Source organism: Peromyscus maniculatus, chromosome 23, assembly GCF_049852395.1.
Source record: "Peromyscus maniculatus bairdii isolate BWxNUB_F1_BW_parent chromosome 23, HU_Pman_BW_mat_3.1, whole genome shotgun sequence".
In the NCBI taxonomy this organism is placed as follows: Eukaryota; Metazoa; Chordata; class Mammalia; order Rodentia; family Cricetidae; genus Peromyscus; species Peromyscus maniculatus.
In genome coordinates, this window is record NC_134874.1 from 27,577,576 (window position 1) to 27,604,340 (window position 26,765).

Genomic DNA, 26,765 nt, shown 5'->3' on the forward strand with positions numbered 1-26,765 from the left:
GTCAACTCCCAGAAATAGAGACCGGAGTTATCCGGTTAGTTTTCAGAGGCCATATCCCCTCGCCTGCTCTGAGGCCCGGGCTGTCATTCTTAGCCACTCAGATCACCCTGAGTCAACAGGCAGACTCAGCTGACCAGAGCCAAGGCCAACACATGCGGTAATCATGCATAAATAGAGTGAGGAAAACAGAACCTCACACAGCGACATTATCTGCCGGGCAGAGAGGTCCCCACCATGATCCCACCTCCCATGGTCTTGGATGGAGCTCTTCTTGGCTGGGGAGGGGTCCCAGGCACATGGGTAGGTCACTCCTTTAGTGCCACCCCCCATTCCTGCCCACCATCTTTTTCTTTATTGCTATGTCTGTTTTTTGAGAGAGGCTCTCCCTGTGTTGGTCGCCCAGCCTGGCTTTGAACCCTACATCAGCATCCAGGATGCTATGCACCTCTTGGTCATTATATTCTAAAAAAGCTAGAAGCAGAGGTGCCAGCCTATATTCCCAGCTTGGGTGGTTGCCGAAGCAGGACAGTCTTCATCTTAAACAGCCCGAGTGACAGAGACTAGACTCCATCTCAAAAAATAAAACCCAGAGCCCCACCCTCGGGACCTAGCACACTGAGCCAACTCAGGCCCATCCATCCTCTTGAACACTTGTGATATGGAAATGTCAACAGAACCATCAAAAGGGAGATGTGCACCCGAGTCCCAAGGACCCAGCTGCTACGTACGGGACCCTCGAGGTGACTGGAAGACCGCTTCTGTTTTTCTGAAGGGTGAGGACTGAACCTGGCCTTGAGCATGCTAGGCCAACGCTCTATCCACTAAACTACATGCACCCCCACTTATGTCTGCTTTTGTTTTCCCCCAGAAGTCTGGGAACTTGCTATGTAGACTGGGCTAGCCTCAACCTCACAGAGCTCTCCCGCAGCCTCTCCGTCCCAGGTGCTGGGACTAAAGGCGTGCGCCACTACACTTGGTTCATTTCTTGGGTTCTCGAGACAAGGGTCTCACTCTGAAATACAGGCTGACCCTGAATTTATGATCCTCCTGCCTCAGACTCCCAAGTACTGGGATCACAAGTGTCACCTACCACACTCGACTTGCTTTGTCATTTGTGTGTGGGGGGGTGCTGAGCGACACCCCGCCCTTGATTTCTGTGTACCGTCAGAGCCCCACAGCACCACCCAGCCTCATTCCTGAGTGGGGGTGGAGGACGCCCACTTCCAATCAAACCTTTAAAAACAAAGCAGTTAAACCCTATTAAATGAAGCTAGGTAGTGCTGACATCAGATCTGTACGTTTATTTTGCTCAATGTACGACGGCTACATAATGACTCACATTCATGAATATTCCATCACTGAGGAAAACTGCTAACAATGGTCCGTGTGCGAAATAATTCCTTAGCGAAACACGGAGTTGGGGGGAAAAAAATCACTTGATTAGACCTTAAAAATAGCTCACTGCATAACATGACGAGGAAGCACAGAGGCGCATTCAGAGAACGTCCGCGGCGTTCTCCTACACTGTAATAGTTATTAGTTTCACCGTGACAAACACCAGACATTAAGAGTAAGCTAACACTGGTGTCTCTTTTGTCCCCTCCCCCCTGAAAAACAAAATATAGAACTGCATGTCACTATAGCAACATCCAAAACAGATCAATTTGTTACAATCACTATTTGGTAAAGCAAACTTTACCCCTGAAAGGAAAAAAAATTAAATTAAAAAAAAAAGTTTAAAAAATTTTGAAGTTTTTTTTTTTTTTGTCATAGGGATACATAACACCTACAGTATAAGTTAATAAATGTCAAGCTACCGTATAGAAATACAACACCAGCATGCACAATACTGTATCAATAGGATGGAGGAGCAACCGTGGTACTGGAGGCAGCGTCCTAGGCAGGTGCGCTTCTCAACAGGAAAGGAAAGGAGAAGAAACCATCCAAGCTCACACATCAGCTCTCCCTCTTCAGTTCTCCCCCTCACATGATTTTCTAGAACACAGCCAGGGTCAAGGCTGAAATTTAAAGAGAAACTAGGTTTTGCAATTCCAGTAGGTCATTTCCGAACAGTACAAGCGGGACAAGGACATGCTCACTGCGGACACAGAGACAAGCTAAGCGAAGCCCCACCGACCCCTCTGGCCATGGCTCTGGCGGCCAAGCTTCCTCCGTTCGCAAGAACGGTTCTCCCGTGGGCCTGTTAGTGGGTCCTTACACACTAGCAAGAGGGGCCTCTGAGGAAAGGCATGCTGGGACTGTGCAGAGGGCAGTCATTCTACAGCCACACTACCAGCATCCTGTCAGGAGGACTCACTTAAGTGGGAGCTTGGTTTTGGTGTGAGAAGGTGGCTGGCCAGGTCTTTGAACACGGGGAAAGCAAGTTTGGAGTGTGACCCATCTTGGGAATCCACCCGACCCTGGATCCTCTAGAAGAAACTGTACGCTCTGCATGCAACAAGGCATGCTTAGGGACCTAGGGCTAAGTGAGACGGGCCATGTGGGACACAGCAGCACAGCTTCCTTCGGCGTCACGTGTAGTGACCTCACAGAGAAGCCTGGCATCTCTGGCATCTATGCTTTCCTTCAGAAGCAAAGAACAGGACCCGCTTAGGCCAAACAGGCGGCAGGCACTGCCTCCTGCTAAACATCAGTTACCCTCTCGAAGCACTTAGGAAAGGTGCCGGGCGGGATGACGGGGACAGCTGACTGGGGACCAGGCTCCCACACTGGACACTTGAGGGGAGTTGCCTCCTCCCAGTGGGTTGCTGTTGGCTCAGCTGCTCACACCCGATGCTCCACTCTCTCGACGACCACCCACCTCTACAATCCACCAATGGCCTCCAGACCCCCGCACGCTGCCAGCACAAGGTGCGGGGGAGGCTCGGCTGAGAACTATTCCACCGGCAGTGACTTAGGAGGGAGCCCCGGCCGCTGGGGAGCAGAGGCTCTGAAAATACCAACATGAGGAACGACACACAGACCTGAATTTCCTCCGTTTTCTGGGTGTGTGGTGCTAACAGTTTCTATTTTTGTGATGGGCTTAAAGAGTAAAGAAGAACTTAAAAAAAAAAAAGTATCCCACGGCCAGCCACCTGTCAAGCACCCATTAACCAAAACCTAAAGAAAGTTCTGATTTCAACCAGGAGAGCTGAAGAACAGCCAGACCAACCTGGATACAGCGGGATACGGATGCAAAGCTGAGCTGATAAGGGAAAACTCAGGACCAATGGCTTGATGTCGTGTATGGCTGTCATGGAGAGACTGTAAACTAGAATTTAGTGTTAATACTGTCAACCCGTCCGAGATTCCGAACACAGGGCCAGGCCTGAGCCAGCGACCAAGGGTGTGTCTTCCACGCTAAGCCTGTCCACCTGGGTAACTGACACTAGGCCTTCTCTGGCAGAGATCGCCCTGGGGGAAGGAGAAGGAAGAGAAAAGAAAACAAAACACAAAAACCCCAGCACAGCCACAACAGGGAGAAACCGGCCACAGAACTGAGGACGAGAGCGTACGGACAGGAGAGTCCTTACTGGAACCACAGAACACACTGAACGAGGGCCACCCACCTCCGGGTTTTCTTCTCCTCTTTAAACCCTACCGTCTAGCAATAAGTTAACTAAAGGCAGACAGCTGCACCCGCACGAGCCTGCGCATCAGTCCCGGTGCCTGCGAGGCTGCCGCTCCGACACCAGCACAGCAAGCCTGACTTCCACTATGGTGTTTTGGCAAAAATGTCAAAGAGGCGATCAAAGACAGGACAGTCGTGGGTTTCTCCCTGGGAAGGTCAGCCCTCCCTCTCCCCTCCCCCACCCGACCCCCAACTCATGGGAAAAAATAAAGACTGCAGCAGTAGCGTCGGCGTGCGCGGCCGGTCCCCCGGGGCCCTAGTTGTTGCCTTCGCCGCCCTCGTCGTCCTGCTGGTCGCTCGTCCAGAGCGTTAGGTTGTCTCGGAGCAGCTGCATGATCAGCGTGGAGTCCTTGTAGGAGTCCTCGTTCAGAGTGTCGAGCTCGGCGATGGCGTCGTCGAAGGCGGTCTTGGCCAGGTGGCAGGCTTGCTCCGGGGCGTTCTGGATCTCGTAGTAGAAAACGGAGTAGTTAAGCGCCAGGCCCAGCCGGATGGGGTGGGTGGGCTGCATGTGCTCCTTGCTGATCTCGTGGGCTTCGCTGTAGGCCTTCTCGGACGACTCCACCACGGTGGCCCTCTTCTCCCCGGTGGCCACCTCGGCCAGGTAGCGGTAATAGTCCCCTTTCATCTTCAGGTAGAACACCTTGCTCTCGTACTGGGTCTCGCTGCAATTCTTGATCAGGTAGTTGTCCAGCAGGCTCAGCACGTCCTGGCACACGGCCTCCAGCTCCTTCTCGATCTTCTCCCGGTAAGCTCGGACCATCTCTATCTTCTTCTCGTTGCCGTCCGCAGAGGTCTTCTGCTCGATGCTGCTGATGACCCTCCAGGAGGAGCGGCGAGCCCCGACCACGTTCTTGTAGGCCACAGACAGGAGGTTCCGTTCCTCATTGGACAGCGGTTCGTTCAGCTCTGTCACCTGGGGGAAGAAGGATCCAGGCATCGTTAGGACACACGTTACCGGGGAGAAGCACATCCTCACATCTACCCATTGCAGGTCCTCCAGCCATCCAGGGACCTCGTCGGCAGAAAGACAGACTGTGCTCTGCCTTGGCAAAAGGGGAAGTGACGTAAAGGGAGAAGGGTGGATGGAGTCCACGGCAGTAAGCACCAGTGTCTGCCACAGGGGAGTGCCTGTCAGTCCAGGTCTTACACAGTCAAATGCCCCCAAGTGCGAATGTCAAGAGTGCGCATGTAACACGGACACACTGCAATGTTAGCCTGAGATGGCTGTGTCCGTACTCAGCAGTTCCCAGCGAGGGAGCACGTTTCCTCACCCTGTCCTGTTCCCTTATTTGAGTCCTAGTCCCTCTGGGAAAGAATGAGTCACCCTCAAGTTGACGTTTGAGAAGAAAGGACATTTTTGCCGGCTCCTAGGCCAACAGCAAACAAACGACCCATCACAGGAAGGAAGTCAGTGCTGGGTGATCGGGTCAGGCAAGACGGTCAGAGGGGAAGGTGCCCCCTGTCAAGCCTCAGAACCCGGTCAGACCCTGGGATCCAGTGGTGAGGACTGATTCTCCGGAGTTGACCTATGACCTTCACATGCCATACAAATGCCTTCCCTTGGACACACATAAAAATAAATGGAATAGCTGGGCGGTGGTGGTGTACGCCTTTAATCCCAGCACTCGGGAGGCAGAGCTAGGCGGATCTCTGTGAGTTCAAGGCCAGCCTGGTCTACAGAGCGAGATCCAGGACAGGCACCAAAACTACACAGAGAAACCCTGTCTCGAAAAAACCAAAAAGAATTAAAAAAAAAAAAAAAAAAAAAAAAGCTGGAGAGATAGCTTAAGAACACTTGTTACTCTTCCAGAGGACCTGGGGTTCAACTCCTAGCACCCCCATCATGGCGGCTCACAGCCATTTCTGTAACTCTAAGTCCAGGGGATCCGATGCCCTCTTCTGGCCTCTGCACAGACTAGGCACGCATGTGCAGATACATGTAAGCTAAACATCCATACACATACAATCTTTGAGTTCTAGACCAGTCTACATAGTAAGCTTTAAAAAAATAAGAAAGCAAAAACAAAAAAGACAAGAGAACTAGCAACTTAAGATTCTGCCCACTGTGACATTGTAGCAGACCAAGGAAATGTTTAGTGGGCTACACTACACCTCAGGCCTGAGGCTGCAGCTAAGCAGAGTGCTAGCCTCACGTTCTAGCTTCAACTTGCAGCACTGGGAAAAAAAGAAGGGACAAGAGGCAGCCACTTGGGACTGGAACCCAGGGCTCCATACACACACACACACACACACACACACACACACACACACACACACACACACACACTTTGACTGCTTTATCTGTGTGACCTCACCATTACATTTTAGAAGCTGTTGGGGAGCGAACCCAGGGCCTCTGGCATGCTAGGCCAGCCCTCTATCCACTGAGTTATATCCCAACTGACTATTATTCGCAGAAAGCATATTTCTACATGGTCATGGGCTATCCTCAGGTGTTTGAGACCCTTTTTTTTTTTTTTTTTTGAGACAAGGTCTCACTACAACATGGCCCTTGGCCAGGCCGTGGTGGCGCACACCTTTAACCCAGCACTCCGGAAGCAGAGGCAGGCGGAGGTCTTGAGTTAGGGAGCACCCTGGTCTACAGAGTGAGATCCAGGCCAGCCAGGGCTCCGGAGAGACTGCACAAAGCCCTAGCTGGTCTGCATCTCGCCCACTCTCTGGGTCCAGCAGGCTGGAACTAAAGGCTTGAGCCACTACGCAGTGCTCAATGCAGCCACGGCAGCCACAGCCCAGACAGGTGTGGGATGGCGCCTCTGAGAGGCCTCCAACTCTTCACTCTTCACCAGCGACCCAGAGCACCTGCCCTTCTCATCAACAGTCACCTCTGCAGTCTTCCTGGATGGAGTGTTTCTTTGGGGTGACACTTCTTAGCCCTTTATATTCCTTCCCTGAACCCCACCAGCCTCCTACAAAGAACTCCTCAGACAGACTGGGATGCGGGCCCCGGAGGCTCTCAGGCCACCAGCCCCTGGCCTGTTCTCAGGTCTTGCAGAAACTGAAGCCCTTACTGCAACCCAATCGGTGTCTGCGACGCCAGAGGAGCCATGGAGATCCAGTTCTGGCCTTTGCCCTAAATCATGCTGTCCTTATTTCAAGAGCCTGGAGCTATTTAAAGCTCCGGTGACCTCATCACGCACTACACCGCTGGCTGGACTCTGGCTGCAGAGCCCAGAAGCAGCAGTGGACGATTACAGAGACAGAGCTGGTCTCCTTGCCGTCCACCGCAACATGGAGATTGTGCAAGGCCACCAGCAACCTTTAGCTAGAGTAACTCAGCCACATCTGGAAGAGTCTCCATGGTCTCTGCCAGCGAAACTAAGTCAGAGGGAAGCCTTGGGCTCTAAGAAGCTGCTAAAGGCAAAGGGGGGGGGGGCAGATCTGCCACCTGGGCCACAGGGCGGCAAAGGAGAGAGGGCGGCAAGGCCAGGGCCTGCTGAGCTACAGGGCTGTGTTCCGCTGAAAAACAACGAAGATGGGGGACCTGGAGCAGGGGGAAGATGCTGGGCTTCACCTGCAGCCGTGTGCGTGTGTGTGCGCGTGTGTGTGTGTGCGTGTGTGTACCTGGAGCAGGGGGAAGATGCTGGGCTTCACCTGCAGCCGTGTGTGTGTGTGTGTGTGTGTGTGTGTGTGTGTGTGTGTGTGTGTGTGTGCGCGCGCGAGTCTGTAATTCTCACCATGTCAAAAGGAGCCCCCCCCCCATGGCAGCGGCTCGGAAGAAGTCAGGTATTAGCAATGTCAACTTCTCTCCCCTCGAGTTCTTAGAACAGAGGGGAATCTTTCCTGAGATCAGCAACCGTGGAGACCCTTGGGAAGCTCCTGGAGGACTTTGACCTTCAAGTCCTGGAGGACTGGGTCATTCCCAACACACCTGGAATGCCAACACTGAGGTCCAATCCTGAGCCAGCTAAGGATAAGGCCAGCCATAATGGCACACGCCTTTAATCCCAGCATCCAGAAGCAGAGGCAGGAGGATCTCTGGTAATCTGAGGCTAGCCTACTCTATCCACTGAGACACACATATCCCTCCCCCACTCCCCCCAAAAAAGTTGCTTCCATGTGGTTTTGAAAAAGACCTTGATGAACACCTCTGATAAGTTTTCAATATGCTGTCCAGGCAGGCCTAGAACTCCTGTCTCAGCTTCTTGGTTAGCAGGGCTTACAAGAGTACACCAGCGCACCTGGTTCAATATAAATATATATATATATATATATCAGTGTCTTCTGCCTAGACCCTGCAGCAAAGACTCTGAACTGAGTTCCCACATGCAAAGATATCAAAGATAATTTGGCAATTTATTTAAAATGTTTTCCTATAAGAGATGATAACACATGCCTGGAATCTCCACATTCAGGAGGCTGAGGGAGAGCACTGCCTAAGGACAGCCTGGCTACACAGTACCAGGCCACCCAGTGCCACACATTAAGCCTGAGGTTTGAATCCCATAATACCACGAACACACCTGTGATGTGATCTCTGGTGGGGTGGAGGCAAGGGGATCAAAAGTCCTTAGCTGGGATAGCTGGACACGTAAGACTGTCTCTCGAAAGGCGGTGTGGAGGGAAAAGTATTTCCGTCCTGCACTCTCGGGTGAAAGTCACAAAGTAAGCGGGTACTGTCAAGGTAAACGTGGACACTTTTGTAAACTTCTACACAACACCAAGTGAGCCCTCAGGCAACCTGCAGGGCCGCACAGTAAAGACAGGACCGCGGCAGAGCGGTGGCACACACCGCAGTCCTTGCCCCCAGGAGGCAAGTAGTGTGTCCAAAGCTAGCCTGGGCTACATGACAAGATGCAGGCCCCCAACACCGACGACCTAACAATGGAGGTTCATGAACCACAGCAAAAATCACTCTGGTGAGGACGCTGGCAGGAAGAGAGGCTTTGCTTGTGTTGAGGCAAGGGACACAGGGGGACGCGATCTAAAGAAACAAGACGGTAAAGTACAAGGCACACACACGGACAGGCACCTATGGGTGTTCCAGATGTGCACTCTGCTTGGGCAACAGAATAAACCACTGAAAAAAATCAACCAGACACAGTTCTGCTTAGTTAGGATTATGTGTGCACCCTACAGATGACCCATACTTACCACATAATAAACGAAAACTTGAGAAATGTTATACCTTGTATAACTGAAGAACCTTAAACCCAAATGGCATCTGTACAGAAAGGGTTAACACAGCAGCTTTGCCACCGCCATCTTTAGAAAGGCCTGTTAGTAAGGCTGATTGATCCTTGGCTGGCATCTGAGCACTCTAAGAAGGGTTCAAGGTCTCTAAGCTGTCCGCACAAACTATATGGTTTAGGCCCAAATCTTGAGTCTTGGGTGCTGGAACAGGTCCCCAAAACACCTAGGACACTAGGTCTTCAGGACTTCCCGGTGGGCACTGGTCATCCACCACCTGTCCAGCTGAACCGCACCCCATGTCACGTCCCTGGAAGCCTGTGCCTGGCCTTTCCTCTGTGGACTCGGCTGGCCAACTTTTACTGCAATGGATCTTAGCCACGAGCAGACTGGCCTTGATAAATCAATGAATCCATGGGTAACCATGGGGACCCCCCAACATAACCTTATTCTAGAAATCTTGAGGCAGCACACCCTTTAAGATCTGATGAGCTAGCACTCAGCAGCCCGAGGGAGGCAGACCAGGGGCTATGCAGTGAGACCCTGTCTCAAACAGTATGACAACAAGGGAGGACACGCTTAAGGGGGCACCACACCGAGCCTCGTGGAGCCGGAGTGAGCCACACCACGCTGTGGGCTGAGGACACGCATTCTCTTCAGGTGTGTGGGGGCTTTGGTCCTTTTCGTTGTTGTATGAGGCAGGATCTCACACAGCCCAGGCTGTCCCCTAATTCACTATAAAAGTGAGATGCTGATCTTGCTCCTCCAACCTCCCCCTCCAGAGTGCTAGTTAGTGTGGGCCACTAGGCAAAAAAGCGCGTATCCTTAAGGTAAGAAGACTGCCTGGGAAGCTGGCGGTTTTGCTAACAGCTATTACAGTAGGTAAGATAGGACAAAAGGGAACCATGCCAGAAAAAAATCCTACAAGAGTCATGAGACGTCCAGGACATATTCAGTCCCAAGATCAAGGTCTCAGAGGAAATAAAACTGCGCTAAAACCTAGGACTTTAACACCACCAATTCCATAGTTCCCTTTTTACAATCACCTTGCAAAGTGGGCAGTAACCTCACTTGACAGGTGTGACTAAGTGAGACAATGTCTTCCCCACTGAACAGCACTCAGAGGATCAAATGTCACCCTCCTGGTTTTAGTGTGCACAGAGGTCTAGTCACATATCAGAGAAAAGGGCAATTTCACTACCAAATACTTAAAGACTAAGAATTCCTAAGATCACTGGGCAGTGGTGGCACATGCCTTCAACCCCAGCATTCGGGAGGCAGAGGCAGGTGGATCTCTGTGAGTTCAAGGCCAGCCTGATCTACAGAGTGAATTCCAGGACAGTCAGGGCAACACAGAGAAACTCTGTCTTGAAACCCACCCCTTCCCCACAAAAAGAAAGAAAAAAAAAGAATTCTAAAGATCAACCAGTAGCAGGTGGAATACTACTGTAATCCCAGTATTCGGGAGCCTGAGGCAGGGGGATCACAAGTTCCAAACCATCCCAGGATTACATAAAAAAGTCCCTGCCTCAAGGGTTTTTTTCTAACCAGAGCTGGTAGTTTAAAGTAGTCACTAGGGGCTGGAGAGATGGCTCAGGGTTTAAGAATGCTGCCTGCTCTTCCAAAGGGCCTGAGTTTAATTCCCAGCACCCACATGGTGGCTCACAACCATCTATAACGAGATTTGATGTATACACTGTATATGTGATAAATAAATCCTTAAATAAATGAATAAATAAATAGGTCACTATTGCAGAGGACCTGAATTTGGTTCCCAGCTGACATCAGAAGGCTCCGACCCATCTATATAATCCAGCTGTAGAGGATCTAACTCCCTTCTGGCCTCCAAGGGCTCCTGAATATACACGGTGCACATGCGTGTGTGTGTGTGCACATACACACACACACACTCACTGTCTTTCAAAAGAATTTGCAGTTTCTCCACATTTGTGGGTCTTGCAGAGATTGTCAGAGATCATGGCCATGTGCCTGGGTTCCACATTATAACATTCTTATATAATCTCATATAATAACAACTTTGTAATCAGAAATGGGTTCCTCACTCAACTGTAATCCTTCTGACCCGAAGATAACTGTTGAGGGCTAAGTGCTGGTACTCCTCGGGATGAGCAAAGACAAAGCGAGGTGTGTTGACACAGGCGTGGCTTGTGATCTCAGCATTCAGGAGTATGAAAGCAGGAGGTGCGGGCACTCAAGGTTAGCCTGGGCTACATGAGACCCTGTCTCAAAGCAATAGGGCCAGGCATGGTAGCACACATCTTGAATCCCAGCACACGGGAGGCAAAAGCAGGCAGACCTCCATGAATATGAAGCTAGCCCGGTTTGCAGAAGTTGTAGGCAGCCAGGGCTACATAGTGAGATCCTGTCTCAAATAATAATATTAAAAAAAAAACAAAAAACACAATTTTTTTAAAAGTCTGTGGTGTAGAGTTCAGCTGGTAGAGATAGAGGGCTGCCCTCCCTGGCTTGTATGAAGCCTTGTGTGTCCCCCCCCCCCAATAAAACTGTGGTAGCACTGATGCTGGTAGAGACAAGCAGATGAGAAATCCAAGGTCATCCTGAACCACATAGTCAATGTGAAGACAGCCTGGGCTCCGTGAAACCCAGTCTCATAAAAATGTATCTGTAAGTAAAGCCTCCATTAAGAGAAGGAGTCTGACTTAGAGCCAAAACAAACCTCACATCCACTGGCTCCAAACCCTCCATGCTCTCCAGTACATAACTAGCTCTTTCCAACAGGCAGTGCTGACACACGCCTTTAATCCACAACTCAGGAAGCTGAGGCAGGAGGACGTCCGAGTTGGAGGCCAGCCTGGGTTACAGAGTTCCAGGACAGCCATGGCTACACAGAGAAGCCCTACTGCAAAGGAAAAAAAAGAAAGAGAAAAAAAAAGAGCTGCCATTCATAAGCAGGTGGTGATCCAAGCCGGGAAGCTCGGCCCTAGGAAGACTGAGGCAGGAGGATTGCCACAAATTCTAGGGCAGCCTGGAATATGAGAACTTGTCTTTACAAACTAAACCTGGGTGTGGTGGCGCACGCCTTTAGTCCCAGCTCTCTGGAGGGAGAGGCAGGCAGATCTCTGTGAGTTCAAGGCCAGCCTGGTCTACACAGTGAGTTTCAGGACAGTTTAGGGTACATAAAAATCCTGTCTCAAAAAAAGCGGCCAGGGGCCCAGCACTGGAGAGAAGGCTCAGTGGCGAAAGGCACTTCTGCTCTCCCAGAGGCCGTCTGGTTCCCGCACCCAGGTCAGGTGGCTCAGTCTGCCAACTCCAGCTGCAGGGGACTCAATGCCTCCGGCCTCCAAGGGCGTATATCTACATGTAGACAACATAATTTAAAATAGTGACAATAAACCTTAAATTCAAAAATCAAATAAAAAACAAACCTCCAAAGCACCTGCATTTTGGGTTCATGTGTGTAATGGAGGCCAGGGACCAACTCTGGATGTCTTTCACGATCCACTTTCTTTTTCTGAGACATTATCTCTCACTCACAGAGTGGGCAAAACTAGCTGGCAAGGAAGTTCCAGAGAGCCACCTGTCACTAGAAATTGTGAAATCGGGTTCTCACGTTGGGGCACACTCTCCCCAGCCCCACCCCAGCTTCTCCTGGGGGGCCACAGGGCCACTGCACATCCACCATCGCACAGGACAAACACGACTGTGCTGTAGAGGAGGAAAGCTTCCGTGAGGCCACCCACACCTAAGACACAACATCCCAGTCCCCAACGGCTCTGCAGTTGAAGGCTCCGAATGACCCCATTTTTCAGATTAGCGCCTCGAGCCTGCTCCTGGGACTCACCATGAGTCACCACAGATGATACCCTAACAGGCAGTTCTCAATGTTTGTGGAGTGACAGATCTACACGGGACCAATCCGGAGACGGGCCTGAACCCAGCCCCTTTCCTGGAACTGTGCAGTGCTCAGGAGCACCAGGCTGCTCTTCCATAGGACCCAGGTCCCATTTCCAGGACCCACACAGCAGTGACAACCATCGGTGGGCCTGACGCCCTCTTCTGGCCTCCAAGGGCACTGAACACATGTGGGCCACAAATACAAGAAGGCAAAACACCCGCATATATAAAGTAACCATTTTTCTTTTTTTAAATAAAAAGGCCACTAAGGAAGTAGCTACCTGCTGCCACAGGGACAAGCTTGCACTAACCTGGAGAGGAAAAGACCGCAGCCTCAGCGGCGGCGGCCCAACCAGCTACTTGAGCACTCACAGTGAGAAAGAAAGATCCCGATATGCATGTCCAGGAATCCCGTTGGCTTGGTCATCCAGTTAACAATCTTCCAAAAACTAGGTAACTCTAAGTTGGTTAAAGTGTCTTAACCACAGCTGCACTGATTATAATAAGGCTCCCTCTCCCCTCCCAGCCTTGGGTCTGCTCCTTCAGTCTCCTAAAGACAACAGCCTCTTTCCTTAAATCTTTGCGCCCCTCTTCATGATTTTATTTTTATTTTATGTGAGTTGGTGTCGGATCCCCTGGAAGCAGAGTTACAGGCAGTTGTGAGCTGCAATGTGGGTGCTGGGAATTGAACCCAGGTCCTCTGGAAGAACAGCCAACCCTCTTAATGCTGAGCTGTCTTACCAGTCCCTCTCTGGCCCTTTTGTACTTTGCTTTTGGGGAGTTTGTCTTGTCACCCTCAAACAAAAGTAAAATAAAAAATGTAAGAAAAACTTTGTAAAGGATTATGTTATGGGGTGAGTTCCAGGCCGGCCAAGGCTGTTACGTAGTGAAACTATTTCCCATAACACACACACACAAAGATTTGCGTGTGTTGTATTTATGTCTGTGTATGTGATATGCATGAGGCCAGATGTGGTTATCCCAGGAGCTGGGGTCACAGGCAGTTGTTGGCTTCCTGCCGGATGACATGGGTGCTGGGAACTGAACCTGGGTCCTCTACAAGAACAGGAAATGCTCTTAACTGCAGAGACATCTCTTCAGAAGTTGCTATGTTGAAAACAGGGTCCCTCCCATGTATAGTCCAGGACGACAGTTTTTTTGTTTGTTTTGAGATGGTCTTACAGTGTAGCTCTGGCTGGCCCTGCCTCTACCCTGCTCCCTAGTGTTGGGGTTAGAGCATGATAGTACATCACCGTGCCAGGCCTCCAGCTAAGTATTTAACAGTGTAACAACAATCTGGCAACAGTCCGCTAATTGAGAGGCATGTGGGACTTGGATGCATGCATGTGTGAGCTGTGGAGCTTGTGGAGGTCAGGATAACTTGCAGGAGTAGGCTTTCCCTTTCCACCACCTGAGTCCTGGCTTCCGTCATCAGGTTACCCACCGAGCCATCTCTCTGGCCCCATTTATTTACTTGAAACCTGAATTTGGACTGTTTTAATGGGGGAGAGGGCAAGAGGGAGGATGTGCGTGAAGGTCAGAGGTCAGTGTCAAAAAGGTTCCACCTTCCTCCCAGATCCACTTCTTTCCTGTGAGGCACCTCCATTCAGGCTTCCATCCCTTCCCTCTTGGCAATACCTCCAGGACTGACCGCCAAGCTACAGCGCTTTCCTCCTCATGCTGAAAAGTGCAAGTTCCCCTTGGTTAAATGACACGAAAGCACACTGAGTCCTGGGTCAGTGACAGTTAATAAAAGAATTCTGGAAGCCCCGACAGAACAGTCCTAAACTGGACAGCACTCACAAGCTCAAGGGGGCTAAGTCAATCCTCGAGTCTACAATGGAATGCATACTAACACATCCATCAACTAAGCCAAGTGAGGATGTCTATAATGCCAACACTTAGGGCCAGCCTAGGCTACCTACCTAGTGAGACCCTGTTGGAAAAAAAACATAAGAAGCCTAGTGTGGTGCTGAAAGCCTGAAATCCCAGCACCAAGAGGCAGAGGCAGACCAGATACAAGTTCAAGGTCAACCTGGTCTATCTAGGGAGTTCCACCCAAAGCTACATAGGAAAAGGAAAGCGAACAGGCACCGGTGCGGGGGCACACACGAGCTAGGCTGGCAGCAGTGCCCCAGAAAAGCAAAACAGACTTCAAATACGCGGCTGCCAAACAATCAGCCAGTGGTAGCTACTCTAGCGGAGTTAAAAGAATCGCCCCTTAAGAAAAAGCAGCAAGACAGCATGGTGGTGAATGCTTTTAATCCCACTTCTCAGGAGACTGAGGCAGGCAGATCTCTGAGTTCAAGGCTGGCCTGGTCTACATAGTGAGTTTCAGGACAGCCAAAGCTACATAGTGAGACCCTGTCTCAAAAAGACAGAAAAGAAAACAGCGACAAGAACAGGGGAACAGAGGAGCCCACCCCATTCAGAGCAGAGAGCTTACCTTCCTGGGCTCAGCACTCAATATCAATCACCCTATCCACCCACTCCCAACCCACCCAGGATTTCAAATCCCTCATGGGAGCAGGAGTTGAGGGTAAGCATCTCTTTAACACCAAGGGGAAAAGGAAATTGCCTACCATCTGGATTTAATGCCTTAAGAAAAAACCACTACATTCTGAGGTTGCTAAATTTGAATGTAAAGATACTGCTGGTAATTTGAGCATCTGTGGCAAATAAGGGGTAATTTTAAGTAGTCAAAAAGCCATCTTCTGAAATGGTAAATAATCCCAAAGGGGCCAGGAGAGCAGCAAAGTATTTAGACACAGATTGCCAATATGTTGCAAAGTGGAACACCATGTGAGTGAGTGAGTGAGTGAGTGAGTGAGTGAGTGAGTGAGTGAGTGAGAGAGAGAGAGAGACAGAGAGACAGAGAGAGCGTGGTTTCAGTTTATTATACCAGGAGCACTAGAGTGTGAGTGTGTGTGTGTGTGTGTGTGTGTGTGTGTGTGTGTGTAAGTTTCAGTTTATAATACCACCAGATCTGACTTGGTTTGAAAGTGTCCATTAAAGAAAACAAAGTAATTGTTCCAAGCCCAAGAGAGCAAAAAAATGAGCTGTGGGATGGAGGGCGAGCGCTCCATCCACACATTACTCTAAGCACTGAGCAGGTTTGCAGTCTTAGTGTATTACCCCGAACTCAGAAGGCCGAGGCAGAAAGATCAAGTTCGGGGACATCGGAGGCTGCATACTAGTATCCTGTCAGTAAGGGAAAAAGGTATCCCGGGCCAGGGAGATGGTTTATCAGGTAGAGGTGCCTGTCACCCAGTCTGGCAACCCGAGTCTGACCTCTGAGATCTCTGTGATGTAAGGAGACAGTCAACTCCCACATGTCAGTCTGAGACCTAAACACACACTCACTCAATCTAAGTCACAATGTGACACAAATTATTTTTTAAAAATGTCGTCATAGTAATTTTATACATAAAATTAAAAATTAAAGCAGTACCCTAGAGTCTAAATGAAAACGGGGCAAAGACTGAAGGAACAGTCAGGGTAGAGCTCCCGCCCGGCGTGTGCACGGCCTACACTCAAACCCTAGTACAGGGGGGAAAGCCAAAGTCTTCTGTAGCATCCTTACTAATTCCTCCTTTGCTTTATGTGTACGTGTGTATTGTCTGCATGTATGTCTGTGTACTGTGTGTGTGTGTGTGTGTGTGTGTGTGTCTGTGTCTGTGTACTGTGTGTGTGTGCGCGCCCAGATGCCAGCAGTCAGACCTCCAGGAACTGGAGTTACAGATTGAGAGCCATGTGGGTGCTGGGAATCAAACCCAGGTCCTCTGTAAGATCGACAAGTGCTCTTAACTGCTGAGCCATCTCTCCTGCCCCAATAAATGCAAAACTTAAAAAAAAATAAAAAAATAAAAATAAAAAAAAAGTTTAGGGGGTGGAGAGGTGGCTCAGTATTAGGGCAGCTTCTGCTGTTCTGGGGGTCCCGAGTTTGGTTCATGTCACATGCTTCACAACAGCCTGTAACTCTAGTTCCAGGGGACCCGGCATCTTCTTCCCAATTCTGCAGGTGCTACACTCACAAGAACAAGTCCACAGACACACACGTGTCCATGTAATTCAGAAGAAAATTCTGTTCATCAGAGTGCCTCTGTACTCTGGAGGAGGATGCTCCAAGGCTGGGGCCAGCCTCAGCAGCACTGGATCTAGTCTGGGGGGGGGAGGCGGGGGCTCATTAGCAGAGTAGGTGAGTAGCAGGTAAACGCCTGAGTTCAACTGCTAAAAAAACAAAACAAAACCACCTCGGCTTGGGCTTTCACACCCTCAAGGTACAAGTCCCACAGGCACATCTAGATAAATATGGCAGCCCAAGTACCACATCACATCAGCTTTCAGAAAGAAAGCTGAGGATACCAAAATGCCTTCCAAAGAAAAGTTCTGTAGCCTGGGCCGAGGATGTGGCTGAGTTCATAAAGGGCCCCTGAGCATGCAGCCCTGAGCATGCAGGAGTCCTGACTCCATTCCCAGCACCGCATAAAACCAGGCATGGTTATACATTCCCATAATCCCAGAATTTGGGAGGCAGAGGCAGAAGAAATCCTAAATTCAGGATTACCCTCGGCTACACAGCAAGTATGAGGTCAGCCTGGGTTTCATGAGACCATCTCAAAAAATGCCAGTCAGAGCTGAAAAGATGGCTCAGCAATTTAAGAGCACTGGCTGCTCTTGCCTGAGTTCCTAGCATTCAAGTCAGATGGCTCACAACCACTTAGAACTCCAGTTCTAGGGTATCTAAAGCCCTCTTCTGGTCCCTGAAGGCACATGCAAGCATGTGTTTCACATACATTCCAGCGCGCGCGCACATGCACACGCACACACGTACACACGTAAATCTTAAAAAAAAAAAAAAGAAAAAAAAAAAGCCAACCAAAATCTCTATCTGAAGTCATCCTGCGCCTGTCTTGGTGGTACCTGTAACCCCAGTAGTAGGGAGGTGGAAGCAGGAGGATCAGATGTTCAATATCAGGTTACAGGATGAGTACAAACCAGCCTGGGCTTTTTTCCATGTTCGAGACCATGTTTACAAATGGAAAAAAAGGACATGACACTTTTTCCTCTTTGCCATTTCGCAAAGCTAATGCTACGTGGCACATCAGAGGCATTAGGATCAGGTGAAATGCTGGTGGCAATCTGCTTACCCTCCACCAGTCCCTTAACAAAGGGGAGCTGGACATGCTGGCTTCTGTCTGTAATCCCACCATCCAGCCAGCCTGGGCTACAGATTATCAGGCCAGCGAGTGCTACTCAGCAAGTACCTGCCTCAATCCATCATCGATTGATCGATCGATCAAGTCAAGCAGCTACTGCCTAGTCTAGTCTATTGCTCCCTTGCAAACTAATTAGAAAAGAAAAAAAAAGGGCATGGCAACACACACCAGTGGCACACCACTCTGGAGGCAGAGGCAGGAAGATCTCTGGGAGTTCAAGGCCACCCTGGTCTACAAAGTGAGCTCCAAGATAGCCAAGACTAGAGACGCTGCTTCAAAAATGGGGGGGGGGGGGGGGCTGGTGGCACAGGTCATAATCCCAGTCCAATCACAATTTCAAGGCCCACTGATAATACAGAGTTCAGGGCAAGCCTGGGCAACCTAGTGAGAACCACCAAAAAAGCAAGAGGATTGACCACATGCTTGTCATGCAGAGGACCTGGCTTCAATTTCCAGCCCAAGAAGAAAAAGACGGCTCTAGTCTACATACAAATGATGTTTAAAGACCATATTTGTGTTGCTTTTGGAAAATTACAGGACCTCCTGAGTGCAAGGAGACAGGCCAGCCAGGGCAGCACTCCAGATGTCTGAGGATCTTGAGTTCAAGGCCAGTCTCTACTACAATGAGTTTTAAATCAGTATAAGCTACCTGATTAGGAGATCTGTCTCAAATACAAACACCTCCCCAACACACACACACACACACACACACACACGCACGCACGCACGCACGCACGCACGCACGCACGCACGCACGCACGCACGCACGCACGCACGCACGCACACGCACACACGCACACACGCACGGCTGGAGAGATGGCCCAGTGGTTAAGAATATTTGGGCCTGCAACTCCAGATTCTGAAGGATACAATGGTTCTGCCCTCTGTGGGCACCTACACTCACATGCACATACCCACATACATATAAATAATTAAAATAAAAATAAATCTTTTTAAAAGTCAACCAGATGATACAGTTTCATAATCAAAATGATAACTGATACCTAAAATGGAATTTGAGAAAAAAAAAATGACTCCTAAAGGGGAGGCCATAAGGTAGCTGTATATAGCTTTATAGCCTAAAATGGTGGGAAAGGTGCCACCTCCATTTAGAGATGGAGTATCCAGTTAAAGCAGGAACACCTAAAGCAGTTGTTTATAAACAAGGTAGGCATCAGTTTGAGGGTAGCCTTGGCTACACAGGGAGACCTTGTCTCAAACTAACAACATTGACTATTAACCAGAGGGTTGGAGATGTAGCTGAGTGCTTGCCTAGAATGCACAATGCCCTGGGTTTCATTGTTACACTTGAAAGGTGGAGGCAGAGGGATCAGGAATGCAAGTTCATCCTGAGCTCTGTAGCCGAGTTTGAAGCTACATGAGACCCTACCTCCAAACTAATTAAAAACTAAAGGGGCCAGAAAGATGCTTGGTGGGTAAGAGCACTTGCTGCTCTTGAACAAGACCTGGGTCGGTTCTCAGCACCTACATGGCAGCTCACAGCCATATACAACTCCAGGTCCAGGGGATCTGACGCCCTCTTCTGACCTTTGAAGGCACTGCACGCACCTGGTGAATTCACACGGAGACAAAGCACTCATAACCATAAATCCTTTGCTTTCTTTTCTTCCGTGTTTCTCATGAATCTGGCAGAAATACAGCATAATTGGATGCCCATCCAGATAAAGGGCTATGGCCAGTGGAACTGTAGCTGTGTGAGAAGGCAGGGCGCTCCCCTGAGCCTGACAAGCCACAGAACAGTTAGTAACAGTCAACATCTCCCAGGGTAGCCTACAGGCTTCAACAGCTCACCAGGCTGGGGCACTGCCTGGGGAGTGATGTGTGGGCTCCACTATCACACCGCAGGGAAGTCATTCACGACAGCCAGCCTTGGGCTTGTGAGAACCCAGTCATGTTTCCACAACCTCCCAAGGCTTAACAGTTGGCTCCGATTTCAGATGAATTACTTTTGTTTATTTAGGTGAATGTCATAGGTCTTTTAAGTCCTGTGACTCTTTAAATGGAAATACAAACCTAGCTAAAAGCTAGGTCCCTTCCTCTGCTTTATCAGAGTCAGACATTCGAAAATAAAGACCAAGGGACAACCAATTAATTACCAATGGTGGGGTGGCGGGTGCACATTCCAGATCTCATTACAGATGGTTGTGAGCCACCATGTGGGTGCTGGGAATTGAACTCAGGACCTTTGGAAGAGCAAGCAGTGCTCTTAACCTCTGAGCCATCTCCCGAGCCCAGCGGGTGCACATTCCAGAGTGGGCAATCATTTAAATCCAGCAAGCTGGAGTCTAGGCCAGTATCTCTTTTTAAACAGATGGCCTCAGCTTTCTCCTCTTTGGCAGGTTCTCCTGTGGTCTATATTCTCCTGCCTCCACTTTCCAAGCCATACCCAGCTTCCATTTTTTCGATAGTTGCTAAACTATGTAGGGGATATTAAATACCACTAAATTGTACTGTTAAATTTTGTTATTGGACTGAGATTAGTATGCTGTGTGACTTTTACAAAATAACAAAAAAACTCCCTCAAAACCACATACATGTCAGTCAGGTGTGGTGTCTCAGGCGAGCAATTCCAGCACTTGGGAGACAAAGGGACTGAAACAGGCAGATCTCTGAGTTCAAGGTCAGCCTGGTTTACATAGTGAGAATCTGACTCAAAAAAACCAACATAAAAATCAACACTTTCTTCCTTTTTTTCTGTGTAGCCCTGGCTGTCCTGGAACTAGCTCTGCAGACCAGGCTGGCCTTGAGAGACCCACCTGCTCTGCCTCCAGAGTGCTGGGATTAATGGTGTGCACCACCACTGCCCAGCCCTTCTTTTCAATAATATAGAATTAGTCTTCATAAATGACAGCTCAAGTATTAAGACTTGGGATCCAGCTGCTGGGGTACACCTTTAAAAAGAATATAATGACAACAGATAATCAAACACATCTCTTAGAGAATTCTCGAAGCATGTGAAGGTTTTGTTTGTTTGTTTTTTCCTTCAATTATTTGGGAGAAAAAAAGGTACTTAGGGGCTGGTCAGACAGCTCAGCAGGTAAGGATGCTGGCTGCCAAGCCTCATGACCCGAGTTCAATCCCCCAGACCTATACGGTAGAAAGAGAACTGCTTCCTCTAAGCTTTCTCTCTGGCTAATTTTTGGAGAAAGGAAAAAAGAATTTAATCTTCACTTCGGCATTGTGAAGGATAACATGAGAAACAAAGTTATATGCTCTATCCACTCCAAAGACAGCAAGCAGCCTAAACCACGTGACTGAGAAGAGCTGGCAGAGCTCCACCTCAGAGGAATCTGCAAAGGCGTCATTACTCCATTAGGGATAATAGCTATTGATCTGACTCCTGGAAGAACTAGCCGAGTAAGGATTTTAAAACCCATTGATCCCACCAGGAAGATGTTTATGTAACTATGGCAGCCTTCAGCCAGGAAGTGAGTAGTCCAGAACTTCCTCTCCCCCAGGAGGCATGTACCAGCGGCCTACTTATATTAACTTCTCAAGAGGCTACTGAAAGCCAAAGGCAGGGTAGCCCAGTGGTGTCCCCTTTGTTCAAAGGGATGTTCCAAGATCCCTAGCAGATACCTGAAATTGCAGCTAATCCCAAACACTGTAACTCTCATACATACCTGTGATAAATTTAATCAGGCACAGTGAGAGAGTAAGAACTGATAATAAAACAACAATTTTAACAATAGACTGTAACAACGATTACAACGATTGAGACTTTATTACATTTTAATAATTTTGGACTGTGATTAGCCACAGGCAAGTGAGATGTCGGAACTGAAAATGTGGGTAACGGGGAGCTGTGACATTACCTCACAAGTCAGAACCATCTAGGCATTCTGCTCAAGTGCAAGATTACACATTTATCTTAAATGACCTCTCTTCTCCCAATTCAGAATACTGCCCCATAACTATTTCTAACCTAGTCACCTACATACAGAATAATTTCCCTACATGCAACTAAACCTTAATGTCCTTCATCATCAAAAGTTAAAGCTCACAGGAGAGCTCCACTGGAGTGGTAAGACTAAAAGTTTCTCTCTTCAGCCGGGGACTGAACTAAGAGACTCACACACTGAGACACAGTTGGATGAGTTACCACACCAGGGAACCAACTATGCTCCTCATTGTTTCAAATAAGCAGTGTGTGGAAACGGAGGGAGGGTGAGAGCTGGGCTGATGTCCTCAAGACCACAGATAAGAGGTTTGGAAAAAAACCTTTATTTTACAAACTGCTCTTCCTTCCAGTCTTGTCAGGAAGCTGAACAGCCAATCGGGGTGGGGCACAACCTGCCCACCTTTAGATGGACACTGTGCTGGGTTCTCAGCTCCAACAGCTCCTGCAGATAGCCAGCCATCCTTTTTAAACCTCTTATGAAAACCTGTCTCGTTAACACTAAACGCACACCCCTCCTATTCACTATGACCACAGAGATATTCTTATTTAGAAATCCTTTCACTTCCTCATTGCTGGGTCTTTAAAGTAAGGGAGATGGATGCTTAAAAATATGAAAAGTATCCTATAGTCTTGTTTAAGGTGAATGGGTTTGTCTGGAAGCCACTGCCCTTGTGTGTCTAAAGGGAAATAAATATTTTATTTTGGGGAGCAAGGCCTCGACGGTAGAAGATGAAGTGTTCCATGCCACCTGGCTTATCGGCTCATTTCTGCATTACCTTGGACAAATGCCATCTGAAAACTCCCTACCAGCCCTCAGGTGCATTGCAGCCTCTGTGTCATTGTGTGTGACATCACTGGGTTGCTATGGATATAGGTGCGAGGTCACTCGCTCTCCTGTGGAACTAGAAACAGGGGAGAATTAGAGTCTAAATATCACGAACTGAAGACATTTCCAACATGAGTGACTACTGAAGTCCAATTTGTATCCTTTAATCGTTAAACTGTTATAAAAGAGACAACTGGAACAACTCACTAATGCAACAATATTTCTGATTTTAAAACCAATTATTTTTCATAAAATGAAAAAAAAAAAGCATAGCTCATTTAATTAGGAAAGGATAAGCACCCGGCCTTTGGAAAAACCTGGAAAAATTTAACTAAAAATTAATGTTATCTCTCTGTTCTTTTACTTGAAAGGTTTAACATGCAAGGCACACCCCAGCATCCACTTCACACCAGAGATGCATTTAACAACCTTTGTTACATAAGGTAGGAAGTTAAATATTAAGGGACTGGGAAACCCAATTATTAATTTTTTTTACCTAATATTGCAATATTCAGTACTGCCCCCTCCTCTGCTGGCAAACTGGTCCCCAGCTCATTAATAAATGAGTGTTACTGAAAAAATGGTGCAAAAAGGTAGGATTCTTTGCATCTCAGACAAAAAATGCGACAACCTGAGATCAGTATTCTCTTCTCGTCGGTATGAGGATGCATTAGGTCAGAGGAAAAAAGCTTCAGATACATTTAACAACAACAAAAACAAAATTATAAGATTTTTTTCCCCTTTAGAATAACTCCTCCCAGCCTCCACCCAGTCTAGGCTCTCTGCAATATGACAAATGCAGAATCTTCTGGAATGACTGGATACTGCCTCCCACCATCGCTTTGTTCGCAATATCAGATCAGACAGAATATTTTTTTTACACTTATAAGAATTTCGGAAGACTCGTGCCTTCATTCAAAAGAGAAGCTGCCTATGTCACAAATTAAACCAATCAGTTAACATCCAAAGGCATTATATTTAACCCTTTTCAATGAAAAAAAAAAATGAAATGTGAGGATGGCATATTGAGAGCCATGAACGGAAATGCCAGCGACACACTTAGCCCTCCCTCCGTAAAAGCCAGAGGACTTGCTTTGGGGAACGGGTAAAGGGAAGCCTTTTGTTAAGAAAAACGTGAGCAAGGTGGTTTCGATTTTACACCATTAAGCCCGGGTTTTTTTGTTTTTTTTTTTAAAAGGGAGGAGATCTACATTTTTTTTTCTTCCCGAAATATTCTTTCAAGGATGTATCAGTGGAGAAGATGATGGGGGGGGGGGTATTGGAGTGGGGAGGCGGAAAACTGGGAGACCTGCTGAGTGAATGGGAAAGGCGCCGCCCAGACACCAGGGAGAGAAAGAGGAACCGCATCCATGCGGTCCCCCCGCCCCCACGCCTAAGCTGGGAGGAGGGGAAGTGGGGCACAAAGGATGCGCACGGCCCCCAACTCAGATCCCTGGACATTCAGGGTCACAGAGAGACCCCCACCCACCCACCCACCCACCGCAGAGACCAGCCACGCAAGACCCCGCCCCAGCCTCGAGCTCGGAGAGGCTGGGAGGGAGGCCGCGTCACCACTCGGGGGCCTGAGACACTCGTTCGGACCCGTCCCTAATCCCTCCCGAGGAGGGAGATGGAGAGGTGACACTACCGTCCCGCTAAGGCGACATGCCCCTGGGCATGCCTTCCACGCCTAGGCTCGCGGTGCCGGGAGCGGCTGGGGCGAGGCCGGGGGGAGGGGAGGAGACACTCACGTTCTTCATGGCCGCGGCCATATCGTCGTAGCGCTCCGCCTGCTCGGCCAGCCGGGCTTTCTGCACCAGTTGCTCGCGGTCCACCATCTTCGCAAGGCTGGAGCGGGTCGGCTGGAGAGGAGGAGACCGAAGGCCGCCTTGAAGGGCGTTAGGGAGAGAGAGAGGGGTGGCTTGGAGCTCGCGTGCCGGAGGGCCGACCCACGGAGCAGGCGGCTCGGGCGAGGACGAGCAGAAGGCGGCACGAGCTGCGACCGCGGGACCCGGCGCAAGGAGGCTGCGGCTCCACTGCGTGCCGCGGGCGGACAACCCCCTGCGGTCCCGCCCACACGCGTGACGTCAAAGTCCCGCCCACTCGCGCACGCGCGCGCGCGCGCCCCCTCCGCCCGAGCCTTCCTTTACTGGGCTTCTCCCCTGTTGCAACCCTCCTTGTGGCGCCTCGCGGTTTTTTTCTCAGCGTCTCCCCAGTTCTCCGCTGCTCTCTAATGTACCCCCTTTCCTCACCCCCAAAATCCTTCGCCTCAGCTTCTTCAAATCCCCCCTCTCCCCGCCCCCCTGAGCGCCCCCACCCTTTGCCGAGCCACTGGCGCGCGGGCTCCTGGGAGTAGTAGTTCGATCCACTGCGAACTGACCGGCAGAGGAGACCAAGGACAAAGGGGCGGTGGAGACTACATCTCCCAGCGGGCGTAGCTCGGGCAGAGGCGGACCGGGTGGGGGTAGGGTCTAAGCCCGCAGTCGCTGGGGACCCCTGGCGGGGATGCAGCCTGCGCCAGTCCAAACGAGTGCTGATTCACGGCCCCGCCCCATGGCCTCTGGGCAGTTGAGAGAAGAGAAGGCCAGGGCCTCGGTTCTGGACTCGGTGAAACGGAGGGTCCTCCGATCATGGTCGGAGGATCGGGGAGGAACACAGGTACACAGCAGGCAAGCGAAGTGCAGATACCGTAAATCCAAACTGCCCAACCACCACCATCGAAAGGGTGAGCCTGCCCGAGGAAGAGATGGCTGCATAAATGATGCAACCCTTAGAGGACCGTCTCACACACGCACACACACGCCAAGGTTGCAGTTTTCAGTGATGCACTTTGACATGGGGCTTCACTGGGTGAAATCATGGGATGACACATATCCGCCCTGTACATTTGTTAATTTCCCTAAGTGAGGCAGTTGTCTGCAGGCTGACCCTGGGGAACTCCCTTCTTCCTCTCCAGGGAAGAGTACTGACGATTCAATTCCCTGGACCAACACCTGCCTGAGCTCACCTCTCTCCCTCCCCTCCACCCCCACCCCCTATCCTTTCACCCCACCCCACCCCACCCCACCCCCGCCTGCCGCCGCCGCTTGGTTTTGACTGCTATTTTATTTTCGTTGTGGTTTTATGGGTTATTTTGTTTGATACAGGGTCCCATTGCTCTCAAGGTGGCCTAGAACTCCTTATATAACTAAAGCTGGCCTTGAATTCCTTCCTCCACACTATTTCCTGGAATTATAGGCATGTACCAGCACATTGGCGTTGACTGCATATTTTATTTGCTTCATCTGTCCAACATGTTGAGCACCTACCGTGTTCCAGTGACGATGTACCACAGGACACAACAATAAATAAAACAGACAAAACACTCTGCTCAAAAAAATAAGACAGGCTGTGCTATGTGGTACACACCTTTAATCCCAGCACTGGGGAGGCAGGGGCAGGGAGAGCTACCTGAGTTCGAGACCAGCCTGGTCTACAGAGTGAGTTCCAGGACAGCCAGGGCTACACAGAGAAACCCTGTTTCAAAAAAGGGAAAAAAGAAAGAGGACCGGAGACAATCGTCTTTAATCCCAGCATCTGGAGAGGCAGAGGTAGATTGTTGTGAGTTCCAAAGGCATGCCACCACCGCCTTTAATCCCAGCACTCAGGAGACAGAGGCCAGTGGATCTCTGATTTCGAGTCCAGCCTGGTCTACAGGGCGAGTTCCAGGACAGCCAGGGCTACACAGGGAAACCCTGTCGCAAAAACAAAACAAAAAGATTTTATAAGGGGGTCAGCAACATTTCCAGCAGAGCTCCCCCAACCCCCCAGGACTGAAGGAAGCTGAGGAGACAATATATAAAGTGCGTGCCTTGCAGACACGAGGGCTGGAGCTTGAACCCCAACACCTACAAAAAAAAAAAAAAAAAGCTGGGTGTGGTGCCACAGATTTGTAATCCCAGCACTGGGAAGGCAGAGAAAAGACTCATGGGGCTTCCTGACCAGCAAGACTAACTTACTTAGCAAGTTCCAGACGAAGTGAGAGACCCTGCGAACACCTGAGGTCTGGCTTGTGTGAGTGTGTGTGTGCACACATATGTACAGTCTCTCTCTCTCTCTCTCTCTCTCTCTCTCTCTCTCTCTCTCTCTCTCTCTCTCTGACAC

At 49.6% G+C, this 26,765-nt stretch overlaps 1 protein-coding gene across 1 annotated transcript; it reads right to left on the reverse strand.

The window, feature by feature from the left end:
- Nucleotides 1-1,281: 1,281 nt before the first annotated feature.
- Ywhag (tyrosine 3-monooxygenase/tryptophan 5-monooxygenase activation protein gamma) lies at nucleotides 1,282-24,999 on the reverse strand. Its single transcript, XM_006971276.4, has 2 exons — nucleotides 24,374-24,999; nucleotides 1,282-4,544 (listed from the first exon to the last, which is right to left on the reverse strand). Exons 1-2 carry the CDS (start codon nucleotides 24,458-24,460, stop codon nucleotides 3,888-3,890), a joined length of 744 nt encoding a protein of 247 aa, XP_006971338.1. The 5' UTR covers nucleotides 24,461-24,999; the 3' UTR covers nucleotides 1,282-3,887.
- Nucleotides 25,000-26,765: the final 1,766 nt, after the last annotated feature.

What these genes read in the sequence shown, in the direction of transcription:
- Ywhag (XM_006971276.4), bottom strand. Translation starts at nt 24,460, where the DNA reads ATGGTGGACCGCGAGCAACTGGTGCAGAAAGCCCGGCTGGCCGAGCAG. An exon ending in TGGCCGCGGCCATGAAGAAC is followed by an intron (nt 4,545 to 24,373) that starts GTGAGTGTCTCC and finishes TTCTTCCCCCAG; the next exon opens with GTGACAGAGCTGAACGAACC.